This window comes from Vipera berus (assembly GCF_964194415.1).
Source record: "Vipera berus genome assembly, chromosome: W".
NCBI lineage: Eukaryota > Metazoa > Chordata > Lepidosauria > Squamata > Viperidae > Vipera > Vipera berus.
In genome coordinates, this window is record NC_138210.1 from 55,061,771 (window position 1) to 55,077,662 (window position 15,892).

At 43.1% G+C, this 15,892-nt stretch overlaps 2 protein-coding genes across 4 annotated transcripts in view; both read right to left on the reverse strand.

The window, feature by feature from the left end:
- The window catches only part of LOC308676519 (leukocyte receptor cluster member 8-like), a 28,418-nt gene extending 20,324 nt beyond the window's left edge, over positions 1 to 8,094 (reverse strand). For all 3 annotated transcript variants that reach the window (XR_014028308.1, XM_081342358.1, XM_081342357.1), the window contains exons 1-5: positions 7,565 to 8,094; positions 3,635 to 3,812; positions 3,375 to 3,476; positions 1,888 to 2,001; positions 826 to 1,108 (exon numbers count right to left, since the gene is read on the reverse strand). Coding sequence is in view for 2 of the 3 variants with exons in the window: in XM_081342358.1 (XP_081198484.1) it covers positions 826 to 1,108; positions 1,888 to 2,001; positions 3,375 to 3,476; positions 3,635 to 3,812; positions 7,565 to 7,605 (718 nt within the window). In the remaining variant the exon portion in view is untranslated. The remainder of the gene's footprint in view (positions 1 to 825; positions 1,109 to 1,887; positions 2,002 to 3,374; positions 3,477 to 3,634; positions 3,813 to 7,564) is intronic.
- A 4,465-nt stretch (positions 8,095 to 12,559) lies between these two features.
- The window catches only part of LOC308676299 (protein tweety homolog 1-like), a gene marked incomplete at its 5' end in the record, with an annotated part of 109,988 nt that continues 106,655 nt past the window's right edge, over positions 12,560 to 15,892 (reverse strand). Inside the window, 2 exons of the mRNA XM_081342112.1 lie at positions 12,560 to 13,386; positions 14,836 to 14,914. Of these exons, the coding sequence (XP_081198238.1) occupies positions 14,876 to 14,914 (39 nt within the window). The 3' untranslated portion in view covers positions 12,560 to 13,386; positions 14,836 to 14,875. The remainder of the gene's footprint in view (positions 13,387 to 14,835; positions 14,915 to 15,892) is intronic.

Below are 15,892 nucleotides of genomic sequence, written 5' to 3' on the forward strand. Positions count from 1 at the left end.
GGAAGCTTCTGCACCACTGTCCAACAGAGATGGGGGGGGGGGGGCTGTGTGCACAGTGCCAACAATTCCTCTTTTAATCCACAACAGAAACTTGGAAGTTAATCAAAGGTGGTTTAACTGAATGATCAGTAGCTCTTTAAAAGTTGGATCTGCCAGCAGAGCTAAATTTGTTACAAATGTCTTTGGCAACTCTTTCTATAGGTTCGATCCAACAAATGAATGAAAACCATTTTTGAGTATGACACAGGAGGCTACACATTTCAGAGACGTTTTCTTTTCTCTTTTCCATCTCCCTACACCCGTGGTGGCGAACCTCTCTGTGGGCATGCATGCCGTCGCCCCAGGTTTTATAAAACGTTTTCACTTTAGGCCTCTGCCGCCATGTGCAAAAAAATAAATAAATTTCAATCAATCAATCAATTTCAACTTCTCACAGGAAAAAAAAGATCTCGCAAAGTTGGGATTGATTGAACTTTTTAGTCCCACCCAGTCTGCCGTTACCACCGCAGCCACGCCCACCCAATGGGCCACGCCCGCCCAGCACCCAAAGGTACACAAGTGGGTTTTGGGTTGCAGTTTAGGCACTCTGCCTCTAAACGCTTCGCCATCACTGCCCTATACGCTAATAAACCTCAAAGCAGAAGTTACCTCATTAAAGCAAAAGCTTTAAATTATGCCAGAAAAGATGGCATAGCTGATAAGAAGACATCAGTAGTCGGAAATAAAAACTTCCTCCAGAGACTGCCAACTCCCCTTCCCAGTAACTTGAGTCCCTGAAAGTGCTTTGCCTTCCCTTCCCCTCCACCTCTACTCCCAGAAGCTCACGTTTCATGCGGTTCCACAACTGCTGTCCTTTCTTGGGCTTGGCCGTGTCCTGGTAAGAATGCTGTTGTTGGTTATAGGAGGCACTTGGCTGGTTTGGCTGAGAGTGCAACCCTCCAGGAGGGCCGCCTTGCTGCTGCTGCCCCCCAGGGCCCATGTTCAGGTTGCTGTGCTGCGAAGGGTGGTTGGGATGTTGCATAGGGGACTGTGGCGGGTTAGGGATTTGCATTTGCTGAGGCTGGCTTGAGTACGACATCCCTCCGTCTTCCATGCCTGGAACGGGAGGCTAGAGAAAGGAGATTCGTGCCATTAATATCTCTGCCTGCCCCATTTTAAAAAACAGCTAAAAGCAGAGAGCTTACGATGGAGTTGGGGCTTTGCTCAACCCCCCCCCCTTTATTTCGTGTAAGCTGATATAAAGATGGACAACTTGTATTTTTTTCTGTACTGTTACAACTGCTTACACCAGGCGTTCCCAACCAGGGGTGCAAAAACTTGGGTTTTCAAAATTATAGTGTATATGCATAATTCACTGTTATTTTGAAGTTCTGTAAGGGGTGTGAGAATATATCACAAGCGTTCTAGGGGTGCGGGTTGTAGAAAAGTTTGGGAACCACTGGCTTGCACCAAGGTGGCATTACAACCAAAAAATCTGCTCAGCTGCACACACCAAGGGGGGCATTAAAGCCAGAAGCCTTTAGGGAAATATCAGAAAAATCAAACGATCTTACTACTTAAATTGTTAAGATAGTACTGAGAATTTCTGAGATGAATTTTGAATTTTTTGCGATTGGATTTGTGTATTTATATTTTCCCCGCTACTGTATTTTATATATATACATATATATACATACACATACATACACACACACACACACACACACACACATATATATATATATATATATATATATATATATATATACACACACATATAATATATATATATATACACATAAAATATATATATATATATACACATATAATATATATATATATATATATATACACATATAATATATATATATATATATAACAATATTTAAATAAAGTGATGTGTCTTACCTGGCTCATACTCCCTTGGTGCTGTCCAGGAACTGGTGGCTGTTGGGGTGTTGAGGAATAAGAGCCTGGGACACCATATTGCCCAGGAGAACCATACCCAGAGTAGACATTTTGCTGGGAAGGCAAATCATGGATCAGTGAAGAGATACTTTACACCAGGGGTGTCATATCGGCAGCCTGCAGGCCGGATGCGTCACGCCCACCCCGGGCTCCACAAAGGCAAAAAAACCATCGCGACATGTCACGTCACGTGATGCAATCGAGTTTGACACCTGTGCTTTACACAATAGGCAATATATAATTTTTGTATAAAAACAGAAGCTAATTGGGTTTCCACTCAAGGTCTTCTCTTGCCTGGATTCCACTTAGTGGATTTCTAACATTTTGAAATCCTAGCCTCTCTTTTTACAAACTTTATGAAACTCTGCATTTATCTTATATATATATAATAGATATGTAGAGTCCTGCGGTTAAGCCATTTTCCTAGCCCTTATGAGCAGCTTTTTTCACAGGTTAATAAGCTCTGCTCTGGGACTTGATTAGTTCTTAAAAACCTCTGGCCCTCTTGCAAGGCTGCCTGAAATTGACAAGGCCTGAATCAGTCACACACACACCAGGATTTTGCCCCCTAAGATTCTTGCTAGGAAACACCAGGAACTAGCACATTCCTCTCAATGTGTATTCCGCATTGTGTGCCAACATTCCAGAAAGTGGGGGAGAAAGGAAAAGGTTCATTCCATAAACCCAGCCGATGTCACCCAGGAGGAGCCTCCTGGCACTGTGAATATAAAGGTAAAGGTTCCCCTGCACATGCGTGCTAGTCGTTTCCGACTCTAGGGTCCTGTGCTCATCTCCGTTTCAAAGCCGAAGAGCCAGCGCTTGTCCGAGGACGTCTCCGTGGTCATGTGGCCGGCATGACTAGACGCCAAAGGCGCATAGAACGTTGTTACCTTTCCACCGTAGTGGTCCCTATTTTTCTACTTGCATTTTTACGTGCTTTCGAACTGCTAGGTTGGCAGAAGCTGGGATGAGTAACAGGCGTGTTACGCGGCACTCAGGATTCGACCAAACTGCCAACCATCTGATCGACAAGCTCAGCGTCCTTAACCCACTGAGCCACCGCGTCCCTTACTGTGAATATATGCAAGGTCAATTTCTGAATAAACATTTGCTAACAGGTTTGTTATCGGCCTGGTGTCTTTGCTGATGTTCTCATTCTTTGGTATCCAGCCTGCAAAGCCTAAACTAAGTTTTGGTGGACAGATTACCAGCAACAAGGACCTATTTGCTTTCATCACACAATGTGGCCACTTGGGATCCTTCTGTTAAAAACTGTGTGGGATTGGAGGGCATAGATAAAGCTCAACAAATACGGAAAATTCTATCTTGCCTTATTTATTCTGAAGTATTATACTCTGCTTTAAAAGACTGAATCCCTCTTCGTCCTAGTTTAAGACATTCTAAAGGGACCTTATGCTATTACTTACCATAGGATAATAGTAATTGTAGGGGTAGAGATAGCTGTATTGTTGATACCACTGGTAGTACTGCTGTTGCTGCTGCAGGGATTCTCCTTGCTGTGCTGTGTACTGTGAAAAGTAGAAACGTGTCATGCACTGATCAAAATGGTTAGTTTCAGTCTTAAATGACCAGGGCTGAAACAAAACAATTGTATGTTTTCCAATTATAAATTTAAGGCACAAGCAGCAATCCAAGGACGTCTAAAGCATCATTGGCTCCTTCTTACCTGTGTGTTAGCTTGACCGTTGGTGGCACCTTTACTGTTGCCAGAAGCAGCTGCAGCATTGGCCTTGCTAATATTAGCCAGCGCTTGCCGGGCCTTCTCCCATTCGGGGTTCTCATGCATTGGACCTTCCATTCCGTTTTCTCTGGTGCTTGCAGTACCCAGGTTGTACTGTGAAACCCTATAAAGTAGAAGAGACCGTAGATGAAAAAGAGAAAGTTGCAGGGATTTTTATTCCCATGTATCATTGCTACAGCCTTGAAATCACAAAGTTGTGCTTGTCTTCAGTTTACAGAACCTGCTGCCCAAGAGTGCTAGCCAGAACATCTGGTAGGTTTAATTTGAACTCTGGTTCAATCTAATTGAGCACTATTATTCAGTTCCTGAGTCACCACAGAAAATTCATCCACATACCAGTATACGTGAGCTACTATGACTTTAGAACTTGCTGAAGAATAGTCTCAAACCAGGGAGAAAAGACAGTGATGCACAAAGAGCTTCTGTTTCATTAGCTTCACATGATTACAAGAATAAAAATGACCAGAGATTTTATTTTTCCCTGCTCATGTACCTTAGCCAAAATACAATGCCAATTTCAATTATACCTGTCAATCCAGAATCTATGTTTTACTTCATTTTTTATGTCAGTTCCTAATTCCGCCTTGAAAGAAGATTAACAAGCTGATACATCTATGTAGGCTATTATCTGCTGATCTATTTGCATCCGAAACATTTAACATTTATGATATCTTTATTTTGTTCTCCATATAGCATACTTCAAATTGATTGTGAAACCAGCAAGTTTCTCAATTCAAAAAACAAAATAACAACCAGTTATTTGTAGAAGTTGGAATCGCTGGTAACCCCAAGATAGACTATTACCCTCACTGTTGCTTCTCACTAAAAAACAGTATCTAGGCATACAGTAGCTTGGTTCCAAGGGCATGGACAATAAAACAACAGATTTCTGACAAAGTCAATTACCAATTATAGTCACAATGAAAGTTGTCATAAGTAAGCCTATACATTAAAGGTATTCCTTGACTTACAACTATTGGTTTAGTGACTGTTCAAAGTTACAGCACTGAAAAAAGTGACTTTTGACTGTTTTCCCACACTTACGACCACTGCAGTATCCCTATGATCATGTGACCAAAATTTGGGCCCTTAGCAACTGGCATGCATTTATGATGGATTCAGTGTCCCGAGGTCATGTGATCACCTTTTGCGTCCTTCTGACAAGCAAAATCAATGGGAAAATCAGATTCACTAAATATCTGTAATTACTACCTCAACAACTGCAGTGACTCATTTAACAACTGTTGCAAGAAAAGTCGTAAAAATGGGGTAATGTTCACTTAATAACTGTTTTGCTTAGCAACAGAAATTTTAGGCTCAATTGTGTCTCTAAGTCAAAGACTACCTGTATAAACTGTATTTGCCCCAAACTGTCATCACTCTTTTCAGAGTAGGGGCAGGCAACATCTGGCTCCAGGATGTTAGACTGAAACTCCCCTTATTATTCACCTTGCTGACTAGCAGATGATGACACTTGAGTAGCACTGGAGGGCCAGATCCTGCCCACTTGTGATTTAAAACTTTGTGAAAAATGACATTACTGTACATTCTTGTTTCCTAGCTTTTTATAATGCATATTTCTCAGATATGTCAGGATAATTAAAATTTTTAATGAGACAGTAATTTTAGACTGTTACTAGAACACAACCAGTTGCATATTCCACCAATACAGAATTCTGGGAACTGTATCTCATCTTAAATGAGCAACCTGCTTTTCCTGCCAACAAGAATAGAAGTGCCTTCTGTGCTGTTTAGTATTATGTACTGAGAAATTTGGCATCTCCTACTAGCAAAATTTGTTTAGTCACTCCAACTGGCGAGCATAAGCAGTTTTGCTTAACTAATAACTAGAGATACTTTTTTCTTAAGTTTCACAATTCTTCCCCCTTCAAAATATATGTTGTGGTAAGTCTGTAAGGTGCCATAAGATACTGGATTTTTTAAGAATTAGAATTTTTATTCATGTATGCGAGCAATGCCACAAAAAATTAGTTTCCCATTTAATATTAAGACTCTGAGAAAGTTTTTCCAATTTTTACCTTTCTTTTTTTTATAAGTTTGAGAGCCTTCCCTCTTATTATGTTCTGGTGATAGGAGTAACTTTAAGGGACTGTTTATGCTTAGCTGCCTTACAATCAAATTCTCAGGACAGCTTACAATAAAAATAAGAACAAATTAAAGCTGCCTATATATGACAAAATAGTCAAAAATAAAATTGTCAATATTCATGCAAATTTTACTAAGACAAAATGGGAACAAAATTTAACATTATTTGCCCAGGAATACATTTTTATCAAGTAATGAATGAGTCAAAACCAATACTCACCCACATATGATGGCTAAAATAGTTATATTTAATTGGAAAGTGTTACTTAACCTATCCTTCTACCATGTTATCTTGATGGTCAACTACTAAGACCTATAAGCCTGTGACATCATCAGCATTATGATGTCATAAGCAGAATGTCAATTTCAACTTGAATCAAGTCTAAGAAAGTGTTTTGGCTTTTTTTGTTACAAAATATTGCTTTTTAAATAGTACACTTCACTCTTTTTTCCTGTTAAAATTCAAACTCCCCTGGTCTAATTGGTGACAACTATTTAGCTAGTACTGTCTGTAAGAAATAGAACTTTTCTGTACAATAGATCAAATGGATTATCTAAATAGCTTGGACAAATACAATAATACAAATACTTGTCAAAAAAACTCAGAATCAGAGAATATTTCTCACGAAATCGCATTCTTTGAAGATATAAGCATCTTTAGCTAAAACTACATTCACTCAGAAAGCTGTTGTAATTACAAACCTTTACTGACACGAGATTTTTCTACTCTATACAGTCTCTTATTTCCAATATCTAATTTATAAAGTCCTAAAATATTTTATCTAACCTTAATTATTTTAATTTAAAAATACACATTGACCAAGACAAATCCAAGAAAGTGTTATTAGTTTTAAAGTCTTTGAAAGCAGAAACCAAAGCCAAATCTTCAGGGAATATGTTTACATTATTCAGCAGAAATTCTTTATCTTTTCACATGCAAAAGGCAGTTAACTCTAATGGAGATGACCTAGAAAAGTTGCATCAGTCCCACAAGTTAGCAATAACTAAAATATAAGGTTAGATAAAATAAGAAAAAAAAGCAAATCCAAATTGATTACAGAAATGAGCACATCTGAAAAATTTGAAAAAAAATACACTATTTAAAAATACATGAACAATTCTGAAAGCTAACTTTTTAAAAAAAAAACTAAATTGAAACACAAAAAACCCAAACATTAATCATTCCTGATTAGCATAACAAAATTTGCATATGAAGCACTCTAAAGATACTGCAATAATTATTCCTTTTACCTGAAACCTCCCTCCCTTGGGAATTTCATAGGAATTCCTATCAAAAAGGTCAACATGTCATAATTCAGTAGCCTTGCCCTCCCATAAGTACAAAGGGATTGGAGTTGGCTTTTCTTCCCTCTTCTTCAGTTTTAACTTTGACTGTGATATTATCAGTTTGTAGGTTAGACTCCTCACCTTAGAGATAACAGAAGAAAAATCCAACACCTAGTACCTTTCAATTCACCAATGAATAATGTGTACTTCAAAAGATGTTCCTGTACAGGCAACCATTACAGCAGATGGGAACTGGTCCATCAACAGGTTAATTTGCTTTCAAAAACAAAACACCTACTTAAAAAATAGTTATCACATCACTTGGCATAAACAATGCCAAGTAAGAAGGCTTTGCTACCGTAGTAGACACGTATTTCAAATTTGCTTAAGCCTACCCAAACCTTAAAATTCTCCTCCTCCCCGCCCCACGAGCTGAAATTAAAATAAAAGGTTTGCAATCACCATTCCGAAGAATGCTGGTCTCCTCCTATATTGGCAGCCATAATCTAATTCGTAGAACAGGCAAACAGGTAAGGAAGGTATCGAATGGCTGCAAATCCACAGCCTGGACAAACGGGTCTTTTTCTTCCGTTGCTTCTTCCACAAGTAGAGGCCAAACCAAGGACGGTTAACCAGGGAACAGGCACATCTCAAAATCGTGGCTTTACACCTCTTTAGCACGCTTCCCGATGCCCCTTTTCATCTTGGGGCAAAGCAAGGGCTCAAGAGCCTCGAGAACTTTTTTTGAAGATTTCACACCTACTAGTAAGACCCCTTTTCCAAGCTTATTCCAACCAAACGAGATGCTGTGCAGTCCTATCAGCCCCCCGGTTTTTTTTCTCTCCGCCCCCACCTCTGGGGCTTTATATTCTTTGCGCCCCCGTTTGTAATGACATCGCACGTGAAGCCCTTCTGTAGTGTAACGCACTCTTCTCTTTCTGAAGTATTGAAAGGCTAAGACTTCCCCCACCCTCGGGCCCAAAAAGCTTCACCCGCAACTCTTTCTTGGCAGCAGACCCCGGCCCACCCTTCCCTGCTATCCCCCTCTCAGGCACCCCGAAAAGAAAAAAAAGACTCCCACCAAAAATTTGCTCGCTCGCTGCCTGCCTACCACAGGCACCCCCTGCGCGAGCTGGCCTCGGCCTTCCCCCCCCCCCGCGGCCCTTACTCCGGGCGGTCTCGCTGCCCTCGCCCGCCCACTCCTGACCGCTTTCCTCCTCCTGCCCTCAGCCTAACGGGAGGTGCGGCGAGCCACCCGCTCAAGCCCCCCGACCGCCTCTTCGCCCGTGGCAAAAGAAAGCCACTTCCTTGGCGCCACAGTCCGAAGCAGGCCGCAGGTTTCGTCGGCTCGAGTGCGGAGGAGGAAAAGAGCTCTAGCGCTTCTCAAAATGGCGCCCGCTGACTCTTCCCTTCCTCTCCCAGTCTCGGCTGCCAGATTCCTTCCTTCCTTCCGGTTGCCCGCCGGAAGCGGTGCGTGCGAGGGCAGCGAAAGAGGAAGACGTCGACCTGGCTGGCGACGTCACGCCGCCCAGGCGACGTTCGGCGGAGCTTCCTCACGTGGTTCGTTCTGGACTCTGGGAGGGTGGGATGGTAGCTTTCCTCTTCAGAAGCGTGGAACTACAACTCCCATGACCCCGCTGGTATCATTTAACTTCAGTCTGATGTAGGGGTAGGCAACCTGGGCTCCTTTATGACTCGTGAACTTCAACTCCCAGAATTCCTGAGCCAGCATGGCTCAGTTTGGAAACCTCTCCCTTTCCCCCTCAGCATGGCTGGCTCAGGAATTCTGGGAGTTGAAGTCCATGAGTCATAAAGCGGCCTAGGCCAGGGGTAGGCAACCTCAGCTCTTTTATGACTCATGGACTTCAACTCCCAGAATTCCTGAGCCAGCATGGCTCAGCATGGAAACCTCTCCCTTTCCCCTCAGTATGGCTGGCTCAGGAATTCTGGGAGTTGAAGTCCATGAGTCATAAAGCGGCCTAGGCCAGGGGTAGGCAACCTCAGCTCTTTTATGACTCATGGACTTCAACTCCCAGAATTCCTGAGCCAGCATGGCTCAGCATGGTAACCTCTCCCTTTCCCCTCAGTATGGCTGGCTCAGGAATTCTGGGAGTTGAAGTCCACGAGTCATAAAAGAGCCCAGGTTGCCTATCCCTGGTCTGATGGGATCCACACCGGATGTTAGCCCAGTACATGGGAGACGCAGGTTGTAACATTCATTCATCTCAGTGTCTTTGGATCGTTCGTTTTCTTGTATCCTAACCTACCTTACGCATTTTTTTTGTGAGGATACAAACGGGGGAAAGGAGACTCAAGGTCCCCTGCCTTGAAGATCCGGAAGAAAGACAAAACACGCATGAAATAAAGAAGGAAACTTTCTCTCCCCATCCCTTCTCTTTTACCAGCCAAATAACTTTAGTAGCTGGGCAAAAGAAAATTCGCATTGTTGGGCTTATTTTTCCATTAATACGACGGTATTTTTTTTTTGGTTTCTGCAGTGCTTCCTGTGCCAGACAAAAGGAAAAGTCGGTAGAGGGAGTAACAATGAATTGTCTTGAGGAGGGGGGGGGGCACTGATGAGAGCGACAGAGAACAGCATTAACAGGTTGCTTTCTAGTTTTTTCAACCCCTGTGGTAGTCATTATGTGACCGAGGAAGCCCTCTGTGAGCGCCCCTTTCTTTACTCTGAACATGCAAATGGAGTCCCAGTTGGGTGGGACACACTGTTCAACAGCAATGTAAGAATAGGTGACTTAACCCAGGGTCCTCAATACCTAGACTGCAGCCCATTTCCTGGCCTTGAGCCGTTTAAAACCCAGCCACAGAAGTAGTGGGCATCCCCACTTGTGCGAGCGGCAGGCAGGCAGGCAGGCACGATGCTCACCACTCGAACAGAATCATCCTCAACTCCCCCAGCCAGTCTGCAAAGCCGGAAAGTTTGGGGAACTCTGACTTTTAACCCACTGCTCAGAGCTGGCAGGAAGCATTGTCGTGTAATCAGATAAACTTGGGAGTTTGCTATGACTGAAGAGGAGCCAGTGGGGGGGGGGGCTTTGCCAGAAGCCCTTCCGAGCTGGAAGAAGCCTCCTTTATGCTTCTTATGTTGCATAACGTAACTCTAAATGAAATCAGAAGAAGAAAGAAACTCATTTGTGACTGGATAAACCAACATTGTCCAGACATTTTAAAGTTAAGTGGAAATGGAATTTGAGAGGACTATGCACGTGAACAGAAGGGCTAAATACAGAACCCAGTTTTCCAAATTCAGGGGCTGAGATGACACAAGGCTTCACACATTCTGTCCTCGATTTACAATCATTTGTTTAGTGACAGTTTTCAGTTACAATGGCACTGGAAAAAGTGATGTGACAGGTTGTCATATTTAGTGACCATTACAGTACCCCCATGGTCATGTGATCAATTCAGATGCTTAGCAACTGGTTCATATTTATGACCGTTGCAGCGTCTTGGGGTCGTGTGATCACCATTTGTAACCTGACAAGCGAAGTCAATGGGGAACCCAGATTCACTTAACAATCGTGTTACCAACTTAACTGTAGTAATTCACTTAACAACCGTGGCAAGGAAGATCATAAAATGGGGCAAAACTCACACAACAAGCTGTCTTTCATATCTGGAAATTTGGGGCTCAATTGTGGTTGTAATTCGAGGACCACCTGTATCACAGCAAGTGCGATGGTTAGAAAAAGCACATCTCCATATTATATTTAGCCCATACCAGTCACTGGAAGAGGACAGAAAGAGTAGCTGGCACAAGATGCTCAACAACTTGTAGATATGGTATACCAATGCTATGAAGAGCTTAATCAAGAGAGGAAATAGTATCTTTACTGTGACTTGGGAGTGCACAATTTCAACAATCTGAGCTATGTGTGTTTTCACTGTACAATACGCTGTGTTTTGATGCATTCTATCAGTGACCTTGCGTAGTGAACGCAGACAGAAGTGGAAATAAGAGGCTACTCAGAAGAAGAGTTTGTGTGCTCAGAACTCTACAGAATTAGGAAGCAACGGCATATACTTTCTCTGAAACTTCATACAAATTGAGAATGTTCAGTGTTGACAGAATGTTAATGCAAAACTGTATTATTTTGCAGTTCTCAATGATTAATGATCTAGTTTTTGACATTGCTGGAATTACCCAGTTTTGCTATTATTTGATTGATAGATGCCACCAACTCAGCGTCAGCTCTTTCTGACTGGAGATTTTTTTTTTCCTGAACAGTTGTCCCCAGTGCGTTCCTTCAAGTCTTCCCATGGTAAACCCATTGCTACTATAATTTTGAGTCCATCAATTTTGCTGCTGGTCACCCTTTTCTCTTTCTTTCCGTCTTTCCCAGCATATCACTTGACATGTGTCTATCCAGGCAGGGTTGTTTTTAATGAAATATATTGAGTGATGTACCATTACTTTCTGCACGTGATGAAGTGATACCTTTGCCTATTTCATTAAGATAATGCATCTGCCCCCAGCATCTTTCTACGTTGCTGCTGCCCAATATACAACAGGTGGCCTCCTTGTTTTAATTGGGCAGCTAGGATGACACCTTCAAGCCCTGGGCGACCTTGTTGCAAATACAGGTAATCTTTGACTTGCAACCATCCGTTTAGCAACCATTAGAAGTTAGACACTGAGAAAAGTGACTTACAGCTGGTCCTCACGCTTACGACCTTCGCAGTCTCCCTGTGGTCGCATGATCCAAATTTGGCAACTGGCACGTATTTAACAATGGTTTGCAGCATCCTGAGGTCTTCTGATTGCCATTTGCAAAGTCAATGCTGAAAGCCACATTCACTTAATAACTGCATGATTCACTGAAGAATTGCAGTGATTTGCTTAACAACCATGGCTAAAGTTATAAAATTGGGTGCAACTGCTTCACGGTGCGTTACAGCCTCTCTAAGCGGTTTACAGAGTCAGCCCTATTTCCCCCAACAATCTGGGTCCTTATTTTATTGACCTTGGAATAATGGAAGGCTGAGTCAACCCTAAGCTGGTGAGGATCGAAGCCCCTGGCAGTGGGAAGAATTAGCCTGCAATACTGCATTCTAACCACTGTGCCACCATGGCTCATATATAGGTGTGTGTGTGTGTGTACTGGTAAATATGTATGTATGTTCTATGCCGGGTAGGCAACCTTGGCTCTTTTATGACTCGTGGACTTCAACTCCCAGAATTCCTGAGCCAGCTGGCTCAGGAATTCTGGGAATTGAAGTCCACGAGTCATAAAAGAGCCAAGGTTGCCTACCCCTGCTCTAGGCATATACTCCCTGCTCTTTGCTTATTCCTCCCAGTAAAATGCCTCCCCAAAAAAGGGGAATCGTAGCAATATATAAACATACCCCATAATTGCATATTCTCTCACATAGTTGTGTGCAAAAGCAGAAACGGACACCATGTAAAATAAAGTTTCCCTTTTATTTTAAACTGGGCAAGTTCCAAATGCGTGTTAGTGTTGGGGGTTCTAATTAGGAGCAAGGAGGCTGATAGGGAAGCAAGGGTAGCTCTGGGCCCCTAATGGATTCCCCTATTCTCTCTTGGTGGGACCCAGTGGTGTCCTCCACTTTTCCGGCACACCCAGCGCCAGAGCAGGAAGCATCCATCTCTAGCTGGATGGCTCTTGCTGTTTTGTCTCCATTGTCCACACACTCTTTCAGTCTATCTATCATGTCTGCACTCTTGCAGTATGTGTGTGTGTGTGTGTGTGTGTGTGTGTGTGTATGTGTGTGTGTGTGTGTGTGTGTGTGTATATATATATATATATATAAATCCATTCGTTGGTGTTTGCGCACACTTTTTGTATGTCAGCTTCCATTTCTATTTCAAAATGAGTTCAGCTTCCAGTGATCTTCTGTCGTTTACCCTTTCACATGGCTTGCACTTCTGTCTCTCAACCATGTCTCTCTTTATTTACATTTCTTAATGTGTTCACACTGCTCGCCCCTGCCATTGAATTATCTCCTGGCCTAAAAAATATTCTCTTTCTCTCCCCGGCCCCACTCTTTTCCTTTCGTTTCTTAGAGAAGGGAGGCTAATGAAGAGATTCAAGTGAAGGAGCAGGGGGGGCACCTGGCGAAAAAGGCTCGCTTAAGTTGTATTCTAGTAAACGATTGGGTTGGGGAGTCTCTCTCTGTTAGTTGGGGGTGGTGTGCATCTGGGTTGGGGGTCTTCTGGGCTGCATCTAGGACTGTAATCCGGTCTGGCAGGGGAGGACCACTTCTTCGCTAGCACCAACATAAGACGCTCGCATGCTGGGAGAATACTATGGAATGATAAAAAGAGAGGAGCAAGGAATTCATAACCAAGCAATATTAGAACAGCAGCTATTCTTAGTTACCTTTTCAACCTGTCACTTTCCAGATGAGTTGCGGGGGGGGGGGGCGCTACAATTTTTAAATCTCCAACCCACATACTGGCTGAGAATTCTAGTGGTTATATTTGTAGGGGTGGGTGGGTGGGTGTTCATTTAAATCAGGAGTCCCCAACCCCTGGGCTGTGACCCACTACCGGGCTGTGGTCTGTTTGAAACCAGGCTGTGGGAGAAATGGGCCAGCACGCACGAGCGGAGGATGCTCGACCTCGCACGCGAACGTGCACGAGTAGAGGGCGAATGGAGCTTTCCATGTGAGTGCTCTCCGCTCATGCGAGCGGAGCTTTGTGCATGAGCACAAGCGCCCTCCACTTCGCACGTGAGAGCAAGCACCCTCTGCTGGTGCACACGAAGCTCACACAAATGGAGCTGTGCGCTGGCCACTCACATTCCCCCCCCACACCTCAGGCCACCAAGCTGGAAAGGTTGGGGACCGCTGAGTTAAATAATTAGGTAGCTCGGGGACTGGGTGTAGCTTCAGACCTTTTTGATGGCCCTGAGTTACCCCCAAAATAATAAAGAGTTAAATAGATGTATGGTGTCTCAGGCTAAATACACCTGTTGCTAAACTTACAAACCATGCAAGAAATCGTGAAGACTCTTCCCTTCTGCCTCTGGGGTGAGCAGCATCTGCAAAACCCCTCAGAGCCACCACCTTCCCCCACATTAAAGAGCAGATTCAACCCATTTTGACCAAAGGAATAAAAAAAGTTATTTTGCTACCTAAGTCCGTTGTTAAGTTTAGGTGCTTGTCTACGGAGATTCTCAGTCATCCAGCTCATGGTAGTCCCAAAGGTGCTTTACCAAAAGGCAACTGGACTTTGGTGTGTGTGTGTGGGGGGGTTTCTTTGAAAACGTTTCACTTCTCATGCAAGAACTTCTTCAGTTTCTGAAAGTTCTTCAGTTCTGAAGCAGCTTCTTGGAGGAGATGTGAAATGTCTTCAAAGAAAAAAAAACAATGCAACTTTGGGACAGTTTAGGTCACGGGTAGGCAACCTTGGCTCTTTTATGACTCGTGGACTTCAACTCCCAGAATTCCCAAGCCAGCCATGCTGAGGGAAAAGGGAAAGGTTTCCAAACTGAGCCATGCTGGCTCAGGAATTCTGGGAGTTGAAGTCCATCAGTCGTAAAAGAGCCAAGGTTGCCTACCCCTGGTTTAGGTGAATATTCTCATTTTGACAATCTGACACATCCGACGTATATGCACCAGGTTTTCAACCCCCCACAACTCAGCTGGGATCACAAAACCAAAGCCACTTGTTATCTCTACTCTGTCATAGCCTACAGCTGGTGTGCTGCCTTTGGTCACCACATATGCAGGAGTCCATACTTCTGACTTACCGAAGGGGGTGGGGAATGACGGTCAATGAGGGGGATGCTCTCAAATTGAGGACTGCCACTGTACGAAGCGCTTTGACTCCTGCAAGGGACACCAAGAAAGTTGCTGATAATGAATCCCTCCCTCCCCAAGCCAAGCTATCCAAGCTCTGGAAAGTCAGTCTGTTACTTCAGAAATACTAGCAAACTCTACTTTGTTGGACCTGGGCAACTTTCTGGAGGGCCTCTACAGAAATGTCTATGTCAGGGGTCCCCAACTCCTGGTCCGCAGCTCAGTGCCAGGCTGCAGCCCATTCAGAACCGGTCTGCAGAACTGGTGGGTGAGCACATGCGTGAAGATGCATTTGTGAAAGCGGTGCGTGCACAACCATCCCCTGTCCACCCCCTCCCCTGCTTCTGTCAATCTGGAAAGGTTGGGGACCGCTGGTCTATGTGACCATTGAAATGAAGGCTCTTGGTTTCTTTAGATCTCCTGACAATAAACCATAGCCTGGATTATACAGTAGTAGATCCTGGGTTCATCATGACCTTCTTGGTCCTCTTTATTTGGAGGAGTAGATATATGTCCCATTTCACTATAGTCTTGATATAGTATGACATGAGAACTCCAAATGGAGAGCATTTTTTGTATAATCCCTCTTTTTTTTATGTAGGTCTTGACGTATTCGGGTCTTTTCCCGTGTAGGATTGAGGGTGTCTTGGCGACGTTTCGACGAGGTCCCACTCGTCATCTTCAGGCTGGTGTCTTCGGTTTCATGCTTGTTTCGAGCACAAGCACAAAACTGAAGACAATATATATATATATATATATATATATATATATATATATATATATATATATATATATATATATATATATATATATATATATATATATATATATATATATATATATATATATATATATATATATATATATATTGCAGCCCAATAAGTTAATTAGGTAGACGTAATTTCTCTGAATATGCATTTGATCCAAATTGCACTCCAGAGGGGGCATGAAAAACAGTGAAAAGGTTCAGGATTGAGGAGAGAAGAATAAAACAGTAGCAATCAGTTT